General features: G+C 38.0%; 2 protein-coding genes and 1 non-coding gene across 10 annotated transcripts in view; 1 reads left to right on the top strand and 2 right to left on the bottom strand.

Moving 5' to 3' along the window:
* The window catches only part of LOC6035139 (active breakpoint cluster region-related protein), a 112792-nt gene that overhangs the window by 82572 nt on the left and 8243 nt on the right, over positions 1-21977 (top strand). The gene's annotated exons all lie outside the window — the stretch shown is intronic.
* On the bottom strand, positions 7298-9713 carry LOC6035137 (protein suppressor of forked). Its single transcript, XM_038248167.1, has one exon. It carries the CDS (start codon positions 9584-9586, stop codon positions 7415-7417), a length of 2172 nt encoding a protein of 723 aa, XP_038104095.1. The 5' UTR covers positions 9587-9713; the 3' UTR covers positions 7298-7414.
* Trnam-cau lies at positions 13494-13565 on the bottom strand. Its single transcript has one exon. It is a non-coding gene; the product is annotated as a tRNA-Met (tRNA).

Genomic DNA, 21977 nt, shown 5'->3' with positions numbered 1-21977 from the left:
ATAGCGCGGATTTGGCGCGGATTTGCTGGCTTAATTTGCTCAGGCGCGGATTTCGCGCGGATGACAATTTTGATAAATAAAATAATTAACTTTCAAGTTATAAAGAAAATTATTATCAGGAATTACTGTAATTTTTTTAAGTGCAAAAACTTCAATTTCTTAGAAGTTGTTACTGAAACAAAATGGATTTTTTCCGGAAATGTTTGTTTGTAATTTTTTAATATGAAGCGTCGAAATAATCTACAAGAAGAGATAATTTTTGTTAAAGATTTTTTAAATAAATTTATTCTTACACTCAACTCATTATTAACATCTGATACGGGTTCTAAATATTCCATCTCTTATGAGTTTCAGGTTATGTTTTATCAACAATATGTATTGTTTATTTTATACTGGATACATTTTGATTCAGCCCTCTGTCACGACGGCCATGTTTATGAAACCTAAATGTTCGACGCAAACATGAAGACAACAAAGAAGATGAAGAACGCATTTGCTGTCAAAATTTGAAAATTAACAAACCGCATGGTAAAAAAATGCTTAATTTCATAATGTTGAAATGATTTCCATTAGAAAATAACGACACGGGACGGATTTCCAAACACTAGTGTATTTCAAGCTTTTCTATAGATATTCGGATTACACAAAAAAAAAAAAATTTTTTTTGGGGGTGCTCTGGTGGACGTATTGTGGTCAAATCCCAAATATGAGCAATATTGGACGGAACAGAAGCTGGCTTTCCGCCTTTGATTTTAGTTAGGATTTAACCCGTAGAAAGGTTTTTTTTAATTTATTTGAAAAAATAAAAAGATCTAAATATTCAAATATGAAAGCTCTAACATTCAAAATTAAAAGTTCAGAAGTTCTAAAATTCTTTTTTTTTAATTTTTATAGTTGTTAAATCCAAAAATTGAAAAATTCTGAATTTTAAATAGCCAACAATAAAAAATCTAAATTTCTAAATAAAAAAAATCCAAAAAATCAGGAATTCAAAATATTTAAAAATCAAAATAAATCCTCCAAATTTACAAATTTTGAAAATTGATAATAAAAACAATCAATGGAACAAAAACTTATAAATTCCCAAATAAAGTTCTTAAATTCTTAAATTCTTAAATTCTTAAATTCTTAAATTCTTAAATTCTTAAATTCTTAAATTCTTAAATTCTTAAATTCTTAAATTCTTAAATTCTTAAATTCTTAAATTCTTAAATTCTTAAATTCTTAAATTCTTAAATTCTTAAATTCTTAAATTCTTAAATTCTTAAATTCTTAAATTCTTAAATTCTTAAATTCTTAAATTCTTAAATTCTTAAATTCTTAAATTCTTAAATTCTTAAATTCTTAAATTCTTAAATTCTTAAATTCTTAAATTCTTAAATTCTTAAATTCTTAAATTCTTAAATTTAAATTCTTAAATTCTTAAATTCATAAATTCTTAAATTCTTAAATTCTTAAATTCATAAATTTTAAATTCTTAAATTCTTAAATTCTTAAATTCTTAAATTCTTAAATCTTAAATTCTTAAATTCTTAAATTCTTAAATTCTTAAATTCTTAAATTCTTAAATTCTTAAATTCTTAAATTCTTAAATTCTTAAATTCTTAAATTCTTAAATTCTTAAATTCTTAAACTCTTAAATTCTTAAATTCTTAAATTCTTAAATTCTTAAATTCTTAAATTCTTAAATTCTTAAATTTTTAAATTCTTAAATTTTTAAATTCTTAAATTCTTAAATTCTTAAATTCTTAAATTCTTAAATTCTTAAATTCTTAAATTCTTAAATTCTTAAATTCTTAAATTCTTAAATTCTTTAAATTCTTAAATTCTTAAATTCTTAAATTCTTAAATTATTAAATTCTTAAATTCTTAAATTCTTAAATTCTTAAATTCTTAAATTCTTAAATTCTTAAATTCTTAAATTCTTAAATTCTCAAACTCTGGATCTTAATAAAAAGAACCGCTACAAATGCTACCATTTTTGTCACCATCATAGATTACAGAAAGTCTGATAATTTTGGAGCATTTTTTAAGTAATATTTTAGGATTGAGAATTTTTTAGAAGAATATAATACAAATTTCGTGTCGAGCACAAACTGCATGTTATTTATCTAATCCTTAGATTTATGAATTTTCAAATCTTAAATTTTTTTCAATTTATTGATTTTTTAAATTTAAATTTTCAAATCCCTATTTGAATTTCTTTTTTGCTAAATTTATTGTTATGGCTTTTCTCTCTGGTTTAATTCATCCTAGCAAAAATAAATTTGATCATATAATTTTCAGCGTTTTAACATTCTGGGTCTTGAGATTAAGATAAAGCTATTCTGGATTTTAAATTCTATTTATTGAATACAACATAATTTTAACGTTTGTGGTTTTTGCGTTCCTTCCGACGGAACCCTTAATCATAAAACGATTTTAATTTTTGTTCTCAAATACTTTCATAAAAATTAAATTGTTGTGAAACTCTGTTGTATATTTGTCGCGCAAAATTATTTTTCTTATTATGGCGCGGATTTCGCGCGGATTGGGTTTTTGGGACGGCGCGGATTTGGCGCGGATTTTTTTTCGACTTCTCCGTAACAACCCTGTTAATGAAAAACTAATAAAAAAAGCCTAATGGTCAGCTTAGAGTTATGATTATATTTCATTTTGTCGCATAGATTGTATATTTGAAAACAGATTCCAACTTGAGTTTGACAATGTTTTTTTTTGTTAGTTGTTTTAATAATATAATATTTTTAATTGTTTAACTAAATTTGTTCAGTAATATAAAATATATTTTTTCCAGATGTTTCAATTGAACTTTTTTAGTGACTATTGGTAAATCACCTACTATAGATAAAGCTTGATTTCACGTTTTCGGAAAACTTAAATATCGAATAAAATCCAAAATTTAAAAACTTTTTTAAGTTTTGAAAACATTATAAAAATATTGAAATTGCAAATAAATTAATCCAAGAAATTTTGAGTTATTGAAAAATTATTTAGAAAATTTGTCTCTTCAAACATGTTGCTTGAAATAAGTGGGATAACATTAAATCATATCAAACTGAATTTTTATCGAAAAAAAAACAGTTGAATACTGACCACTAGATAAATTCAATATCAAAAATTACAAAAAAAAAATATAAATCCTTTGAAAGAATAATAACACCAATTTTTATAATGTTTTAATCGTTCTTTGCGGTTGAATCGAAGTATCAAAAACTATACGTTTGCCAATTTAAAAAATAACATGGAAGATTATTTTGCAAAGACTAATTTTTTGTGTTTCTACTGTGAATCATTATAATAAATTTCCATTTTTCTGTGTTTACAAAAAATGCCAATAATTGGATATTCTTTACTTTTCTTATAGTGAGTTTTTTGTTTGAAATTTAGATAAGAAATGTCTATTATTTGAGCTTCTGGAAAAGTCGGGAAAAAGTCGGGAATTTGAAAATGGGATTTGATAGGTAAAGTTTTTCCGATCAATGAAAAACAAGCTTTATCCACATTTTTTATCCATTTTTTAATGTTAATTTAATGGTTTTCCAATTTTCCAATACATTTAAAAAACATTTGTTGAAAGATATTACAAAATTATTCAACGGCTAGAAAATATTTTTCGAACAATTCTGGAGTTTTTGCCTTCCTCACCTTACTGAGGAAAGGCTATAAAATCACTCGAAAAATGAACTTCCTAATTCGACCTCGTAGACCCACCTTCACGTAAACCTATCGACTCAGAATCATGTTCTGAGCAAATGTCTGTGTGGATGTGTGTAGGTGGGTGGACAAAAAAATTGTCACTCGATTATCTCCGGACTGGATGAACGGATTTTGACCGTATTGATCTCATTCGATCCGTCTTGGGGTCCCATAGGTCTCTATTTAAAATCAGCAAGTTTAGTTAAGTACTTCAAAAGTTATGCTTAAAAACCGTTTTTGGCGTATGTCCGGAAGATTGTAAAAAGGGTGGTTTTTGCAAGAAACCCTATCATGTTATACATTTTTAGAAAGGTACTAAAAAGACCTTTCCAATGAGCCCAAAACATTGAAGATCTGACAACCCTATCAAAAGTTATTAGCACTTAAGTGTTATTTATACACTTTTTGGAGGCCGGATCTCAGATATTTCAGTAAAAATTATGTCCGGCTCCATCATGCGACCCATCGTTAGTTAGATAATTCAAATGAGCCTAAAACATCAGGGATTTGACAACCCTATCAAAAGTTATAAGCACTTAAGTGTTATTTATATACTTTCTGGAGGCCGGATCTGAGATATTGTGATAAAAATATTGTCTGAATCTTCAATGTGAACTTTCGTTGGATAGGTTTTTTTATCAGACCTTGCCGATGAGCCAGAAAATTGAAGGTATGCGAACCCTATCAAAAGAAATCAGTAATAAAATTGATTTGTTAAACATGTTAAGGGAATGTTGCTATTTTTACTGAATGTATTGACTTTATGAATGTGAGGAAGGCACCAACCACCTAAAGGTGGATTAAGTATCGTTTTTTTTAAAAAGGTTCAAAAAAACAAATTTTCAGTTTTTACTTTTTGGGTGTTTTTTGAAACCGCCTTGAGTAAGGGGTATTGAAAAACACCCAAAAAGCATAAACTAAAAATTTGGTTTATTGGACCTTTAAAAAAAAAAACTCCAGAATTATGCGAAAAAATCACAAATTCGATTTTTCGCGGATTTTGGCGAATTCTCGACTCTCTCCATTTCCCCACTTGAGTGGCCACCCTGAATTAGCGCCATTGAATTCATGTATGTTGTTTTGTATACAAACATTCTACGTCTACCAACAATGACTTTCCTTATTTCAGTTTTTATTTTGGATGAAACTTTGTCCATGCATTCCCTAAGTGACTATGTCAAAACAGTAATTTTACAAGTCTATACTGCCGTTCTACGCATAATTGTCCCATGTTCAAAAAAGTGCAACTGAGAAAAACGCGATTGAAATTTTTCGACCGATTTCTGTGTTTCTACGCATAATTGTCCCGTGGGTTCCTATTCGCCCTATGTGTCCCTAATCGCCCCAGTTAGCAGTTTATCACCCTTATTTGTGATCCTCTTGCTATACAACAGATAAACAAGGCATAATGCTTAGTAAAACTAATGATTCCGTGTAAGAAAATACTTGGTGGGACAATTATGCGTAGAAGTTCAACGATGGGACAAACAGACCTGGTGTTGTTTTTGATGAGTGTCCGAACAAAGTACCAGATTTTATGTGTTTCTCTTAAAGCACACATCAGACTAAACTTAAAAATGGCATAAAGTCAAAATCGTCAAAAACTGACATGGGACAATTATGCGTAGAACGGCAGTATATGAAGCTCCATATAATTTTGGGGGCTGGTCATATAAAATGGGTATGAAATGTGTATGAAATTCTGTACTTTGAGAAGGGATTTTCCAATCGATTAAGTATCTTCGGCAAAGTTGTTGGTTATAATTAGGACTTTTCGGATAAAATAGGTAGGGTAAATAAACCCATTTTAATCACACTAAGCCGTTCGACCCATTCTCATCACTTTTGCCGTTTTCCGCTATTAAATCAACATTTTCAGATGTATCAACAATGGAGAGTTGCTTGCTCACTTTTATTTGAGCTATTTATTACAGTGTTTCTCAACCGGTGCGGAATTCCCCCCTGGGGGGGAATTTGGCCATTCTAGGGGGGAATGAGGGTTCAATAGAAATTCAATGCCATGTTTTTTTCCCAAAAAAATAGTTATTAAAGTTTCAATTTCTGTGTATTTTGACATTTCTTAAAACAATAAAATTATTTTTTTAAATATTTCTGAGGTATTTGTATTTTTTGGACTCAAGCAGATTTTTTTGTGAGAGATTTGTTGGTTTCTGTGAGATTTTTGTACACTTTTTAACAAGAATGTTTTATTAAATAATTGGCAGTTGACAAAAAGTTTTTCAAATATTATTTAAGTTTGTTTGAATTCTTCACATTTTTTAGAGTAATCTGTCTTTTGCCGCAGATAATTATTAATTTTATTCAATATTTGTACATATTTTATAATTGTATTTTTTTATTGTAATTCAAACGAAAAGAAGCTCAGAATAGTGGCTTTTCATTTTTTTTAAATTAAAATAAAACGTTTTCAAATACCTTCTATAGATTTTTTTTGTTATGAAAACTGTAATCTTTTTGCAAACCTAAAAAAATAATTATGTTTGTGCATTGATACCAGTAAATTGAAAATAAGGGGGAGGGGGGGGGGGGGGGGGGAAATGAAGTTCTTGAAAATCAGTCAAGGGGGGAATGGATCGCAAAAGGTTGAGAAACACTGATTTATTACTTTGGAACAGTCAAAAACACTTTATGAAAGCTGTAATTCATGATCAAAGTGCTGATAGGCCGATAATAGAAATAGGCTGAAAAAGGGTATAGTTCCCCTACATGGAGAAAATAAATCCATTTTTTTTCTTTTTATCACTCAAAGTTGAATTCCCAAAAAACTTTTTTTTAAATTTTGTGAATGTTCATTTAGGTTTTTTTTTAAATTGATGTTTGTTAAATGGTTTAGCAGTCCAAGAGTCAATTCTTAAATTTTTTTTGAGGAAGACTCTTTAATTGGTAGTGACCAGAGATACAAATAAGTCTAAAATCACGGAAGTTAGACGTATGGTTAGTGCCACAATTTGCGCACTTGACACGTGAAACTTCCACCCTTTTCTTCCATGGAAATTTTCTTTGTCTGCATTTATTTGTTAAGCTGGAAATAGTCAAATCTAGAGTTTTTTTTTTTAATGAAAAGGTCCTAAAAACAAAATTTTCTATTTTTGCTTTTTGGGTGTTTTTAGAACCGGTATTATTTTTGGGTATTCAAAAACACCCAAAAAGCAAAAAGTGAAAATTTTGTTTATAGGACCTTTTTTAAAAAAAACTCAAGAAATACAGTGGACTCTCTCGGGAGCGGTAGTTATCAAAATGAAGAAAAAATAGTTCAGCTCCTGCCAAATTCGCTACCAGCATAATAGTATGAAGAGGATGAGTTACCTTCAATCAGCTTCTGTAAGCCGATACGGTTGAAGATTTGCCTCTCCCATTTGAGTCATCATCAACACGCAATTCAACACCAAACGAACGACTCCTAGTGCAGTAGCATTATCTTTTTTTCGCCAAACACACTCACTCACACGTGATGCTGCCCCGGTATTGATTGCATTTCATTGAATTTAATTAAGCTAATTGCGGCTGAGCAGTAGAAGAAGTGAGTAGTTAAACAACAAAACGGGCTTTCTTTTGCGCTCTACAGCAAATGATTGAACAATTTAAAGTTTTCGCTCTCTTTATTCGTGCTTCAAATATTGGGTTTTTTTTTGTTGGTTACAATCACTTAATATACGTAAAGAAAAAGAAAAATATTGACGCGCTCTCTTATCGGCGCTTATCGGTTGAATCTCTTCTGCTGTCGCGCCCGGTACACGTCGTTGACGGGTGGTGCCGCCGCGATGGCACCCTCCTCGTCGCTGTCGTCTCCGCCGGGGGCCATTCGGCGCCGCTTGAGGCCACCCTCGCCCGAGTAGGTGCTATCGTCCACGATCCAGTGGACGGCCTTGGCCAGGTCGAACAGCTTGATGCCGTTGTCGCCACCGCCGGAGTGCGGCGTCAGGGGGATGTCCGGCAGCATGATCCGGCTGAAGACGTCGGCGAGCTTATCGATCGACACGAACGGGCCGTGGAAGCAGATGGGCGGTGGGAGGATCGAGCAGAGGGCGGCCAGGGCCGGGGGTTGCGGGAAGCAGCCACCGTCGAGTGGGTGCTCGCCGGGGTAGGCGTTGGGTTTGGGCTTGTACGGGATCATTTGGGCGAAATCGGGGCGTGGGAGCTGGTGGGGTTGTTCGGGGGCGTCTGCTGGGGTTGCGGCTGGGAGTTTGTTCGAGAGAGGGTTGAGGATGCCGTCGGTTTCGGTGTAACCGATGGATTTGAGCTCGGCCGAGGAGCACGGGTACAGGTTGAGGAATTTGTACCGGTCGACGAGTTGGGCCGTTTCTTTGCCCTCGAATTCTTTCAGCTTTTCGAGGACGGCCGAGCGACGTCGTTCGACCTTGACGATACTGGACAGGTCACCGATGTTGGATTCGAACTCGAGAAAGCGGTTCCACACTTCGACGGAGAGTTGCGGCGTGAGGCCACCGGACGAGAGGACGCGCTCGAACAGGACCCGGGTGTTGTTGTCCTCGTTCAGGTGGGACAGATAGTCGATGTAGCACATGACGTACTCGGGACTGCCGCCGAATCGCTTGAGGCCAAGCTCGAAGATCCGGAACGCGATGTCTTTGTCCTTGGTGCAGTAATACTCCATCAGGGCAGCGGCCACAAAGACGTGGTACGTTGATCGGATGTCCTCGCGAGCCTTCTTGAAGATGGCTCTCGCCGAGATGATTCCTTCGGCGCGCCTCGCAAACTTCATGTACTGAATGTAGGCCAGCGTTGGGTCAATGTCCGATATGGACAAATACTTGTTGTACATCTGGTGCACCTTGTCGTACTTGAGGCGACCTTCCTCGAAGTCTGCGTACGCAAAGTACAGCAGAGCGTTCCGGCTGAGGACGCTGTTGATTGCCCGCTCCAGAATGTTCGCAGCCTCATCGGCAAACACCTTGGCCGCATTCAAGTCGCCCTTGTCGATCAGCTGCTTCGAGCTCTGGTCCAAATACTGCGCGGCCTGGTGCCACACAGCCGGATGATGCGTCATCACCAGCAGACACTGTTCCGTGGCAAACATGACACGCCGCGTGACCAACGCCGTGTCCTCACTCCTCAACGGGTTCGATCGCTCAAAGTTCACATACTTCTTCCACAGTTCGACCTGCTTCAGCTCCTCCTTCGTCGCCGTTGGCGGAACCGCCGGCAAATTCCTATTAAGCCCCTTCGTCACAATCTCCAGCTCCTTCGCAACCCGCCGTGCATTCATGTAATCCCTCGACCGCTCCAGACTCATCTTCTCCGAAATTATCGGATTAATGTTCTGCTCAAACATGATATACTCCTTCCACAAGTGCTCAATCCCAATGATCGGCGTAATGACCGCCCGCTGGTACACCTTCCGCACCGCCGTAATCTTCTGGTTCTCCGCGTAACTCCCGATCGCCTCCACACTCTTCAAAAACGAAATGTAATCCTGCCAAATCGTGTACGAGTGCAGATCCATGCCGATCTTCTCCAGCGCAAAGTCGTACGCCTGGGCCAGCTTCTCCTTGTGCGTACTCAACCCGGCCTTCGTCTCCTTCACGTACGTCAAGTAAAGCTTCCACAGGTCAATGTTCAAAATCTTCACCAAGCACCGCTGGAACAGCTTCTCCACCCGCTCATAATTCCGATACTTCATCTCCTGCTCGATGTAAATCTTCCAGTACCGTGCCGTCGTCGGAAACACACTCACCAGCGACTCGTACAGCGACCGCACCTCGTTAATGTTCCGGCTTTGGCCCTCCCGGATCAGCACCGACCACGATTCCACGTCGTACGGGCGCACCTCCACGGTCTGCTGGGCGCGCACCAGCCGCTCGTGGCCCCACTCGATGTCAAACTTGAGCTGGTCCTTAAACTGTGCCATTTTGTCCACCCCGAAAGATACCACCTTTGAGTTTTGCACCGCACCGAAAAAATAAACTAAAATGCCAAGTGGCCACTCCGGCAGCGGCGGCGATTTTTTTACGTCTGCTTGCTTGCTTTGACAGCTCACGCTCAGGCAGCGGGCGAAACCGTGTTCACGCGAATGAATCACTTGGCCGCGAGTTTGACAGTGCGTTTGCCATTTTGTGCTTTCGAACGAAACAACACCCTGTGGCGAGAGTTCATTTTTACAACACGGGAGAGAGAATGAATGGGTAGGGTAAGGTGGCAGCTGATGAACGACTTTAAAGAAATTTGTTAAGAAATTTATGTAATCATTTTTTTAAAAGAATTTTGTTATTTCATTATTCTTATCATTACAATAGGGAGCAGTTCTCTCAGATTTCGGTCATTCGATTTTTTTTTTGTATTTTCTAATCCGAATGAAACTTTTTTGGTGCCTTCGGTATGCCCAAAGAAACCATTTTGGCAGCTGTCCATACAAAAATGATGTATGAAAATTCAAAAATCTGTATCTTTTGAAGGATTTTTTTTATCGATTTGGTGTCTTGGGCAAAGTTGTAGGATATGGACAACACTGAAAAAAATGATACACGGTAAAAAAAATTTGGAGATTTTTTAATTAACTTTTTGGAGATTTTTTATTTAACTTTTTGTCACTAAAACTTGATTTGCAAAAAAAAAAAACACTGTTTTTATTTTTTTTGTTTTAGAGGACATCAAATGCCAACTTTTCAGAAATTTCCAGGTTGTGCAAAAAATCTTTGACCGAGTTATGATTTTTTAACCAATACTGATTTTTTCAAAAAAAATTGAAATATAGGTCGCAAAAATTATTTAACTTCCTTTTTCGATGTAAAATCAAATTGGGTAATTCTCTACCAACTCACCAACTTCGATTTTCGTGAAACTTTGCTCTAAGGGGTGATTTTGGTCCCTGATCACGAATCCGAGGTCCATTTTTCGATATCTCGTGACGGTGGGGCGGTACGTCCCTTTCATTTTTCTGGTTTTTTTACTAAGACACGTTTTTCAGTGATTTGTAGCTCACAACCGTGACGAGATAGAAATTTGGTGTCAAAGGGACTTTTGTGTAAAATTAGACGCTCGATTTGATGACGTACTCCAAATTCCGAAAAAACGTATTTTTCATCAAAAAAAGTTAAAAAATAATTTTAAAATCGCTGCCATTTCCCGTTACCCAACTGTCAAAAATCATGAGACATGTCATTTGATGGGAAATTTAATGTACTTTTCGAATCTGAAATAACCCAGAAGGGTATTTTTTTCATTTCGAACATATTTTTTTTAATTTAAGATTACGTGTTTTTTTTCTAACTTTGCAGGGTTACATTTTAGAGTGTAACAATGTTCTACAAAATTGTAGAAAAAAATGATTTATAGACATATTGGAATTTTACGAAAAAGTTTTTTGAAAAAGTTATGATTTTGACCATTTTTGACCAGTTTTTCGAATTTTTAACCCCAAAAACTCAATCGTGTGCTTTTGAAAGAATTTTTTTTTCGGAAAGTTCAGCTAATTTTGCATAAGAATGACCCCTTGGACGTTTGTTGTGGCTTGTGCACTGCTTGTATGTGGGTTTTTTTTTTCGAAAATAAAAAAAAACAAACGGATACACTCACTAATCACAAAAATATTTGTTTTGAAAAAAATCTGATTCTCGCAATGCACGAGTCCCACAACCCATCGATTTTCAAAATTTTTAAACCAACACTAATATTTTAAAAGGGCGTAATATAAAATATTTGGCCCTCATGCTCAAAAACGAGGTCCTCGTGGCGCGGTGGTTAGCGGCTTCGGCTGCCGATCCCTAAGTTGCTATGGGGCGCGGGTTCGATTCCCGCCTTATCCTCCTGGCCTTCTATCGGATGGGGAAGTAAAACGTCGGTCCATTTGCGTAAAAGAGGTTTTGGGTGACTCACCACACATAACCTTTCGGACGCCTAGAAATGAGCAGAAACTTGCAAAAAAGCCCACATAAGGACCCGGGGGTCGTGAAAGTGGATTGCTCCAACAGCTTATGGCGCTTGAAACAAAACTTTAGATTTCGGATAATGTTTTTTTTTTATTTATTGACAAGATGACATTTTTTGATGGATCAACTATGGGAACAGCTGTCAATGAAGAGACTTCCTGTCAAGAAAAGCCACGTGCAGCTCATTTTCGAGAATCTATTCAAACCCTTTGTGATCATACAAAGTGAAATTTCGCTTGAATCGTAATGGAGCACCGGATTCGAGTGGTAGAAATGACAGTTCTCCCATAAGGAATATATTGTAGAAAAAAGCAAAAACTGCTCGAATGGAAATGCTCCATTAATCTACATTTCTACATTTTCTTTTTTTTAAGTGTTTTTAAACCTCCTTGAGAAAAAAGCAAAAATTTAACATTTTGTTTATAGGACATTTTTTACAAAAAAAATACTTAAATTTATTTTTTTAAATAAATTGCAGTGCAGTTGAATTCCTTTTTTAATTGCGACTTAGTAATCTATTGCCTTAGAGTTTAGGACGGTGCAGAATCAAGTAATAATTTAATTTTAAAATACGTTCAAACAATAAAATTTGCTTTGTTTTTTTTTCTTTTTTTGATGAGGTGCACCGTTTTTAAGCATTTTATGGATTTTTTTTTTCTAAAAATTGACTTTTTTGCTACTTAAAAATGCTATTTGTTGGAAAAGTATCCCTGCTAAAAATATTTGCTAAAGGCTGAAAAAATGGCTACATTTTTACTTGTAGGCTTTGTTGGTTGGACTGCTGGTTGGTTTGTTGCTCTCTCTTTAAGTTAAGTCTTCCAATAAGACACTATTTTTCAAACGATGATATATCTCGGGATCTATTGAATCAAATTTCAATGAAAAAAAATGAACTTTTGTGGAATTTTCTGTTAATTACATTGAACTAATTTAAAAATCTCAAGATCAAGGCTTTTGTTTCAATAATATAAACACGTTTTTAAATGTTGGCTTGAATAATTTATTTTATTGAATTGATAGAAAATTTCAGGAACGTTAGATTTTTTAATATTGAAAATCAATTACAATTGCTTCTGAGAAACTCTCAAAACTGGGGTCTTATTTGGTGACACTGAAAAAAAAGCACTGCAATTTTTTTTATTCATGAAATATTTTTAAACTGCAAAAAAAAAAATCCAAATTAACATTTTTTTAGTTTTTCAGTTTAATAGTTTCTTCGTGGTTTCGCAATTGCAATTTTATTTTTGCTTTTTTTTATCAGTTCCTTGATTTTGTTAAATGAGATATTTTTTTTCTGATTATATTTTTTTTTTATTAAATATTTTGAATCTAAACAGTGGATCTTTCGGCTCCCCTCCCACTAACATTTACACACAAGATCATCTATAATTCCTCTTAGCATTAAGAACAATGTAATTACAAAAGCCGACTCGGTCTTAACCAGGTCCCAGTACCGAAAAGGACCTAATAAAAATAACTTTTAAAAAAAAATCAGCGAATCATGAAAAAGAAGACAAAAGTTATATTTTTATTTTCCTGGTTTTTTTTTCTTTTGAACTGCAGTTCTTCGATATGTTTGAATATTTAATATTGATATTAGTTTTGCAAATTCCTACGAGTTTTTGTATTCTTTTAAAACACCACAGATTTAGAATCAATACGAAAAGTAATTGCGCTTAAAAAACTAGCTTAATAATTGGGAACAATATACATAGTAAAAATTGTGTAATTTTTACCTCAATTAAGACTGAAAAAAAATTAAGACAAAAAAACACCCAGAAAAGTGGTAAAATGACACATTTTCCGAAGTAAAATTACACTTACACTGTGTAATAAAAGAAAATTAAGCTAAATTTAACGACTCAATTGAAGTTAAATAAAAAATCTCGCTAGCAGAGCGTAGTTTCGATCTACGGACCTCTGGGTTATGGGCCCAGCACGCTTCCACTGCGCCACTCTGCTGCTTCTTTAGTCTCATTGATTTAGCTCAAACTGTTTAGTTCGTTTACCTGGTAATATTCAACAGTTCAGCGAGATTTTTTCCAGTTAGTTGGTGTCTCACTTGTTCAAAGGCTAATAAGCAACCAGAAAATGAAACTGTGGTGATTTTGAGTTCAAAGACTACCGTGAAGCAGAGTGGCGCAGTGGAAGCGTGCTGGGCCCATAACCCAGAGGTCCGAAGATCGAAACTACGCTCTGCTAGTGAGGGTCATTCGTATGACTTTATTTTTTAACGATTCGAGTGGCCTTCCATCAAATTAAAAAGGAAGGTGTGTCGAACACCTGCCGGCAAAGGAAAACGGAATGGAATTTCTGTTTTACGGTCTGTTGTCGTCCGTACGTTTTTAGTGTTTGAGGTTGGTACACGAAATTTCTGCTGGTATAGTGAGGCAAGTGAGTGGCGCGTGAATAAATTAACCCAGTGCAGTTCTATTAAATAGCCGTCCTCGGTCCTGGTTGACGAAGGGGTTGGTTGTTCCGGGCGGACACTATCACTCTCGCTTTACCCCCCTAGTTTTGAATAGTTTAACAAAAAGGGGGACGAGAGTCGAGTTGATTAAATTTGCTTTTGAGTAGAGGAATCACGTTGACAGGAATTTAAATAATTTGAAAAATAGCAATCTAATTGCTTGAACAAAACATTTGATGATAAATTACCTTTTTTTTCAAATGACACACTGAAAATCAACAAAGCTGTGTTTTGAAACATTTTTTTTAACAGTGCCCAAAATAGCAGATGGACATTGACTGGTACGACAAAATTTACAGCTGACACCATCAAAAGGGTTCCACCAAATGTTGATTGAAACGTGTAGAATTTTAATGGATGCAAATTTGTTCCTGATTACTGCTCCACAAAGGCCCCGGGACCACTTTAGTTTAAATGAAAAGGGGGGAATAAATTTGAAAATTTGTGGAAAATTGGAATTCACCCTTCAAGGTTGAAATATATTATACAATTAGGTTTACATATCGAAGGAATGTTATAATTTTATGCTTGATGAAAACAGTTCTAATAAGAGTCTGGTTTACTTTGAACTGACAGCTAGTACTACATTTATCGACATTACCGATTTTAAGAGCATCTCCATTGTTGAGGAGCAAAATGTGTAAAAAAATTAGAAGAGTGGAAATGCCCTAACTGTCAAACAATTTAGAGCGTCTCCACCGAGCAAGATTAAATGGGGATCAAAAATTGTTATCAATCTTAAATGTATCAATATTCGTCAATAAATCCAAACTATGTCACCAAGGCTTGAGGTGTGCAAATATTGACGCAAGAATTTGAATTAAATATACTTTATTGAATCTTTCTTATAATAATTACATTTGGTTTACATAATAAGTGGTCAGCTGTGGCTCTTCAGCTTTAGTTTGCTTTTCGTGATTTAAACACTGTTTATTTTCAAAACTTTAAAAGTATATGATTTATCATTTTTGTAACACTAGGTACAATGAGGAAAAAAAAAATGTCAAGAAAACATAACCTAACCTAAAACTAACTTAAACTTACCATAAACTAAACCAATCCTTGAATCAAGGGGTATTCAGAAATAGCACATTTTTCCCTGAATTTCAAACATTTCTCTTGAATCTTCTGATCCAACGTTTTTACTTCTGCTAATTCATGAACCTCACTTGATCTTGTCCAGCCAGGAACATTCAAAACCATTTTGAGTACCTTGTTTTGGACACGCTGGAGCTTCAATTTATGAGTTCTAGCGCAACACTCCCAAACAGGTACTGCATACTCAATAACGGGGTAAATTATTTGTTTGTAAACTGCTAACTTATTTTTCAAAGAAAGCTTTGATTTTCTGTTAATTAAAGGATACAAACACCTGATGAGAATGCTGCACTTGTTCAATATTTTGTCTACATGCTGCCGAAACAAAAGTTTCGAGTCAAGTATGAGACCTAAATAGACAACTTCCTTTGACCAGGGTATCGAAACATCATTCATTTTAATCAAAACATCATCCTTTGGGGCAAATCTGGCCGATTTGGAAAGTGGAAAAATGATGGTTTGAGTTTTGGCTGCATTAATGCGAATTTTCCAGTCGCCAAAGTATTCGGAAAGAACGTCAAGACCCTTCTGAAGACGGCCAACTAAATATCTGGTTATTTTACCCTTATAAATAACGGCAGTGTCATCAGCAAAAAGTGACAACACACCATTACCAGGAAGAGTAGGCAAATCAGATGTAAAAATATTGTACAGAAGTGGGCCAAGAATACTTCCTTGGGGAACCCCAGCATCAATGTTGAATAATCCAGAAGCAATCCCATTCAGAAAAACCCTGAACGATCTCTCCGAAAGATAGTGCTGGATAATTTTGATAAGATACATTGGAAAACCGTATAAATACAGTTTATGTATCAAACCATCATGCCAAACATTGTCAAAAGCCTTCTCAACATCCAACAAAGCCATAGCAGTTGATTTAGACTCAAGCTTGTTCTGCTTGATGATTTTAGTTACTCTCGTAAGCTGATGAGCAGTATTATGTCCCTTTCGGAAGCCAAACTGCTCATTCAAAATTATATTATTATCGTTGGTAAAATCCAAAAGCCTTGAATAGATGACCTTCTCAAAGAGTTTGGACAGACTACTCAAAAGACTAATGGGACGATAACTTGTTGGCGATGTTGGATCTTTTGAGGCTTCAAAATTGGTATGACTTTGCCCAGCTTCCAATTGGTAGGGAAGTAACCAAGTTGCAAACATTTATTGAAAATATTGGCTAGATGTTGAAAGAACTGATCACTCTGTTTTTTCAACACCAGATTAAAATGTTATCAAAGCCAGGAGCTTTCATATTTTTCATTTGTTTACTGCAACTTTGACTTCCTCACCAGAAACATGGGAATCTGCAGGAAATTCAAAGGTAGAGTTATTAATTGTTGAAATACTATTGGCAACTGATGTTTCTTTACGGCTGGTCATGGAAGCGCCAAGATTATGAGAACTAACAAAATGAAGCCCAAGTGCATTTGCCTTTTCCTCGGATGTAATCAAAGGAGAATCCTCAACAATAAGAGGAGGAATAGGCTTTGGTTTGTTTTTAAGAACTTTTGAAAGTTTCCAAAATGGTTTTGAATAATTCCCAAGCTGGCTTACATGTTTTGAAAATTCTTGATTTCTGATATTGTCAAGTCGGTCTTGTATGATTTTGTTCAAATTGTTCACTGAAATCTTTTGTCATAGTCCCCAGTCCGTTGATATTGTCTCCTATAAACATTCCTAAGTCTAATCAAGTGTTTAGTATCTACGTCAATATCAGTTACCTTAAAATTAACAGGAACCTCCCGAACGTTGGCAGCCTCTGCTTGGTTGATAGCCTGCTGGATCACCTCCAGCGAACGATCAATATCGGCAGAAGTTTCCGGGTGTTGATCATAGTCGATGTTGCTGTCTACCACTTGCTGAAACTGCTGCCAGTCAACGTTGTGGTAATCTTTCCGGGTTGGTTGCCGCTGCGGAGTAACGGAAGCTCCAACCTCCACAACCACCGGATAGTGATCAGAACTCAACTCTTCAAACACCTCAGGATGAGCCACGTTCTCAGCCATATTGGTAATGAAGAAGTCGATGATTGAGTGATTCCCAGACCGAGCCACCCTCGTTGGACGAGTAACCGTTTGCAGATCGTTGTGCAGAATCACTCCGTTCCGATTCCTCCTGCTGTTGCCCCAAACTTCATGCTTCGCGTTGAGGTCACCAGCGATGATGTACTTTGCGCTCCGCCGTGTCAGCTTCTGGATATCGCTCTTCAGTTTTGCTGCTGAACCATCTCTGGCATTCACCTGACGTGGGCAGTATGCAGCAATGAAGAGTACTGGGCCAACCGAAGTGGGAATTTCCACCCCAACGGCCTCGATGATGTCCAGCTTAAAGTGTGGCAGCCGGCGTGGCTTGAGATCACGATGAACAGCGACAAGCACACCTCCTCCTCCAGAGGTGGTCCTGTCGAGCTGCGTCGCGATCTTGTAGTTTTGCAGATAAACTTTTTCACCGGGCTTCAGATGAGTTTCCGTGATGGCAGCTACGTCGATCTCCTTCTCGCGAAGAAAATCCACCAGCTCTAAATTCTTCCTCCTAATGGAGCAAGCGTTCCAATTCAGCAGCTTGAGGGACCTACGATCCATACTGGATGACGAACGAGGTCAGCACTTCAATCTGCTGGGTCTTGGTTTTGCATCCACGCAGTGCAGCGGACATCTGTTTGAAAATATTGAGGAGTTCGGTTGAGGTGTAAAGATCATTACCATTTTCCTCAACTGCTGGTTCTTGGGTTGGTCTTGGCTCCTGGCTGAAGCCCGGTGGTGGCGGTCTCGGCTCCTGGCTGGAACCCGGCCGTGGATGATTCATCTCAGCTCTCTTCCTGGGATCCAACGGCAACGGTGCCAAGTTCGGGACCTGGCGTCGCGGTTGAAGAGGTGGGAAATTTTGCTCCACCAGGGCTGGAGGAGTTCTACGACGCTGAGGCTGATTCTTCGTCGATGCTTGCTGCCGAATTTTCACGAACTCAGCTCTCTTGGGGCACTTTCGGTCGGTTGACGAGTGCTCACCGTTGCAGTTGAGGCACTTCACCAGCGAATCTTGGATGCACTGGGATGTGATGTGCGCATCAGTACCACATTTGGCGCAACGACGCTTCAGGTGGCAGTTCTTACCTCCGTGCCCGAAGCCCAGGCAGTTGAAGCATTGTGTGACGTCACGATGCACTGGTCGGTATCGCTCCCACGACACGATAATGTTGAAAACCGCTCGGATTGCCTTCAGCTCAGGAAGCGTCGTCGATCCCTTAGCCAAATGCAGCAGGTAGAGCTGGTCACGGTACTTGATGTCTTTGTTGCGTCGGCTCATTTTGTGCACGGCCAACACATCCAGTTTCAAAACTTTTAGCTCGGCAGCTAATTCCTCCACTGGCATGTCGTACAGACCTCTGACGACGATTTTGTACGGCTTATCCATGACGACATCATGGGTAAAGTACTCCGCCTCGTTTTCGGTCAAGTAATCCTTGACCAGTTGATAGTGCTGCCTGGATTGCACCAGCACCTTAAATCCGTCCTGACACAGACGAATGTTGCCTTGGACTTTCCCAGACTTGATGAGTTCAACAAGCCCCGCACGAAAGTCGATCGTTGCTGCTGATTGCCTCACATAAAGGAGGCAGTTTCTCCTTTCGCTGTTTCACTTCATTCTCCTTTGCTTCCGCTACCTGGTCCTCGTCAGGCAGTCCAGCAAACTTGTTGTTCTTCAATAGCTGCTCCTCGTGCGACGAAGAGTTCTCCTCCTCCTCATCCATCGGTACAGTACCGTCGCTCTTTTTCGTCTTTTTGCTGTTCGATGTCACTTCCAAAAGCACCTTCCTTTTGGAAATCCCCGGTTTTTGGCCATCAGTTGAGGCCTCAACCTTCCTTTTGGAAATTCCCACTTTTTTGCCTGCTTGAGCCGCAGGTAGGGCAATATTGCCGGCGTTTTGCGCCGGGACGCGACGAGTCATGTTGATTCAGACAACCTTCACCAACGAATGCTCGGATAACAATGAATTGACGCAAGATCTTTTCAAGTCACCCCCGGAGTCCAGGCGTATTTGACAAACATTGCAATCAATCACTCACCCGATGCTCAACTCAAACCCAATTGCTGCTCCAGAATGAGTAAGAGAAGGGGAGTCTTGCTGTGTAGAACCGAGCAGACCCATATATATTTTCATGTACGCAAACACTATCCAAGCGCATCCAGAATGAAGAAGGGACGGGAAAATCAATATTTGACTAACGAAATGGTTGTTCAACACAATCAGTTCATTTGCCCTAATTCTTGGGATTCTTCCACGCGAGAGCGCGCGTGGTGCATTTCTCTGCCGCATTTCGATAGTCGAATCGACACGCAGTTTGTCTCAATTGCTTGATGGAAATGATTCTGTCGTTAAAAAGATTGAAAACAATTGATTTCGATTAGAAAGATTTGTCTACCAGTTGGAGAAAACTAGAGATTTGTAACGCTATAACTATTCAATGGATTACTATGAAACTAGTAATCGATTGAAGTATTAGTTGACAGGTTGACAGTTTGACAGAACGTACTTACCAGTTTGACAGCTCACCTCAGCATTCACTTACCTTGAAAATTTCGCACTTTTCCAAAGTCGCTCTCGGAGGTACCTCGATTCCGACGTCCGGAGTTGGGAAGTCCAAAGTGAAAATTTCTTCAACATAATTCAAAATCTTCAAGTCTCCACCACTCGGATTCAACCAGTGATGAAAATCGATAAAAGCCAGACGATATTTGTCATGCCGCGTGTGACAGGCATATTAAACCGCCAAGTCGAGGACACGGGACAAGGGGAAGTCTAAAGTGGTGGCCGCCGTCATATCTCTGTGGAGAGAGTGGAAAACTTTTTTCCTGCCCCATCATCACACCCGGAAAAGGATCTGTTATCACATCGCATACATCTTTCTTCCTCGGACACATCGGCCACATCTGGCTGGGACGCCGCCATCCAAAATGGTGAAATTTGCCAGCCAATCAGTACGGTTCGTTGAGCGCTCCAATTTTTGCCATTATCAGCAAATTGATTTTTCATCTCGCAACTTTTCTATCCCATATGTTTTTTTTTGCGAGATTTTGCTCAAGTTTAGTTGAAAATTAGCCGTTTATGATTTAACCCTATCCAGCGACCGCCATTATGGCGAAAAGTCTTAAACGTCAAACCGCGAAACGTCAATTTTTCATCTGACAGATACCCCTTAAGGCGTTGCAGTGTCCTCTTAATGAAGCAAAGGTGCAAAACAGGATTGTCAGGAGGGCGCGAGCGCAATCCGGTTTGGAGAACCACCATAACTGGTTCACAGCTCGTCGTTCAGGAGAGCAGTAGGCCACGACGACGACGAAGATCGGCGGCGTTCACTCAACCGCGTCTGAGGCTAATGAAACGGTTCGCGTGGCCTTTTTTTGCGTCTCTAAGCGGCTTAAAGGTGGCGACGCAATCATTGGCAAGATGATAATTGCAGTTCGCGCGCGCGGTTCTTTTGTTTTCGCCGGCATTTTTTTTGTTGTTACCAGCGAAAGAAACGCGAAACGTTACGTAACGGATCGTGGGTTTGTTGTTGGTTCCTCTTTTTCGAACATGGATTTGCTGCCCTTTAAGCAGTTCAATGGATTACTACTAAACTAGTAATCGATTGAAATATTTGACAAATTGACAGTTGACAGATTGACAGAGAATACTTACCAGTTTGACAGCTTCATAACAAACACTTACCTTTTGAATTTTGCACTTTGCCCAGATTATTCTCGGAGGTACCTCAACTTTGACGTCCGCAGTTGGGAAGTACAACGTGTCTCCAAACCAGTCAGTTAGTCGTAAACGGATATTTTTTCCAAATAGCTTGTCCGTTTCTAACTTCCAACGTTTTGTTTTGATAAATCTGGACAAATCCTACTCATACAAAAGACGATTGCAATCTCAAAATCATCGGATTATCCAACCCACTAGCATGTAATTACGATTAACAGTACACGCCCACTAGCGCTGCGAGCGTGTTGTACCACCAATATCCCGTTCTGCAGCACGATAAAAACGCATCTGCCTGGGGCATTTAATATTTATGGCCGATTCCCCGGACTCTCCTGGACCGGAACGGCGGGCCCGCAGTCTTAGAGACATGAATAAAAGATTCGCAAAAAGCACGTGACGCGAGAAAGGGGGGGTGGGGGGCATTAAATACTCCAACCAAACCATCCTTTCAAGTTACAGTGTTCTGAAACTGGTGAAGCACCACACACTCCAGAAGCTTCATAGAAGAAGGAAAAAAGCTTGTTTGATGAGCATTATCATCCTGTTCGCTCCTCTGAATGGAAGCCCATTAGTGGGCGGGAGGTGTAGTACCTTTTGATAAACAGAGCCAGCGCCATTTTGCGTCGTGGTGAAGGTGAAGGTCATTCCTACCGGCTAGACGGGCGATGTCATTACTCTTCCCCTTCTCTGCCAACTAAGAGGCGAGTCTCTCGAAACTGAAACCTGAGCTGTGCGCATATTCGGTGTTTGATACCGAATGATTTGCAGCATCTCCTGGCAGTCTCGATGAAGAAAGGAACGTAATTTCATGCATAATTCAGTCAAATCGAAGGAAATTTGGCACGGAGGTAAAGATTTACTGTGAAATCTTTACTCTCAGTTTTTAAACAATACAATGGATTACTAGTAAACAGACTAGTAATCGATTGAATGTTAGTTTGACAGTTGACAGATTGACAGAACGTACTTACCAGTTTGACAGCTGCTCAGCACTCACTTACCTTGAAAATTTCGCACTTTTTCAACTTATTCACGGAGGTACCTCGATTCCGACGTCCGT

The sequence above is a fragment of the Culex quinquefasciatus genome, chromosome 1 (genome assembly GCF_015732765.1).
Source record: "Culex quinquefasciatus strain JHB chromosome 1, VPISU_Cqui_1.0_pri_paternal, whole genome shotgun sequence".
In the NCBI taxonomy this organism is placed as follows: domain Eukaryota; kingdom Metazoa; phylum Arthropoda; class Insecta; order Diptera; family Culicidae; genus Culex; species Culex quinquefasciatus.
The sequence above is the reverse complement of the archived record's forward strand: the minus strand, read 5'-3'. Positions and strand labels throughout refer to the sequence as shown.

Bases quoted from the DNA above. Each gene is read 5' to 3' on its own strand.
- LOC6035137 (XM_038248167.1), bottom strand. From the start codon at position 9,586: ATGGCACAGTTTAAGGACCAGCTCAAGTTTGACATCGAGTGGGGCCAC.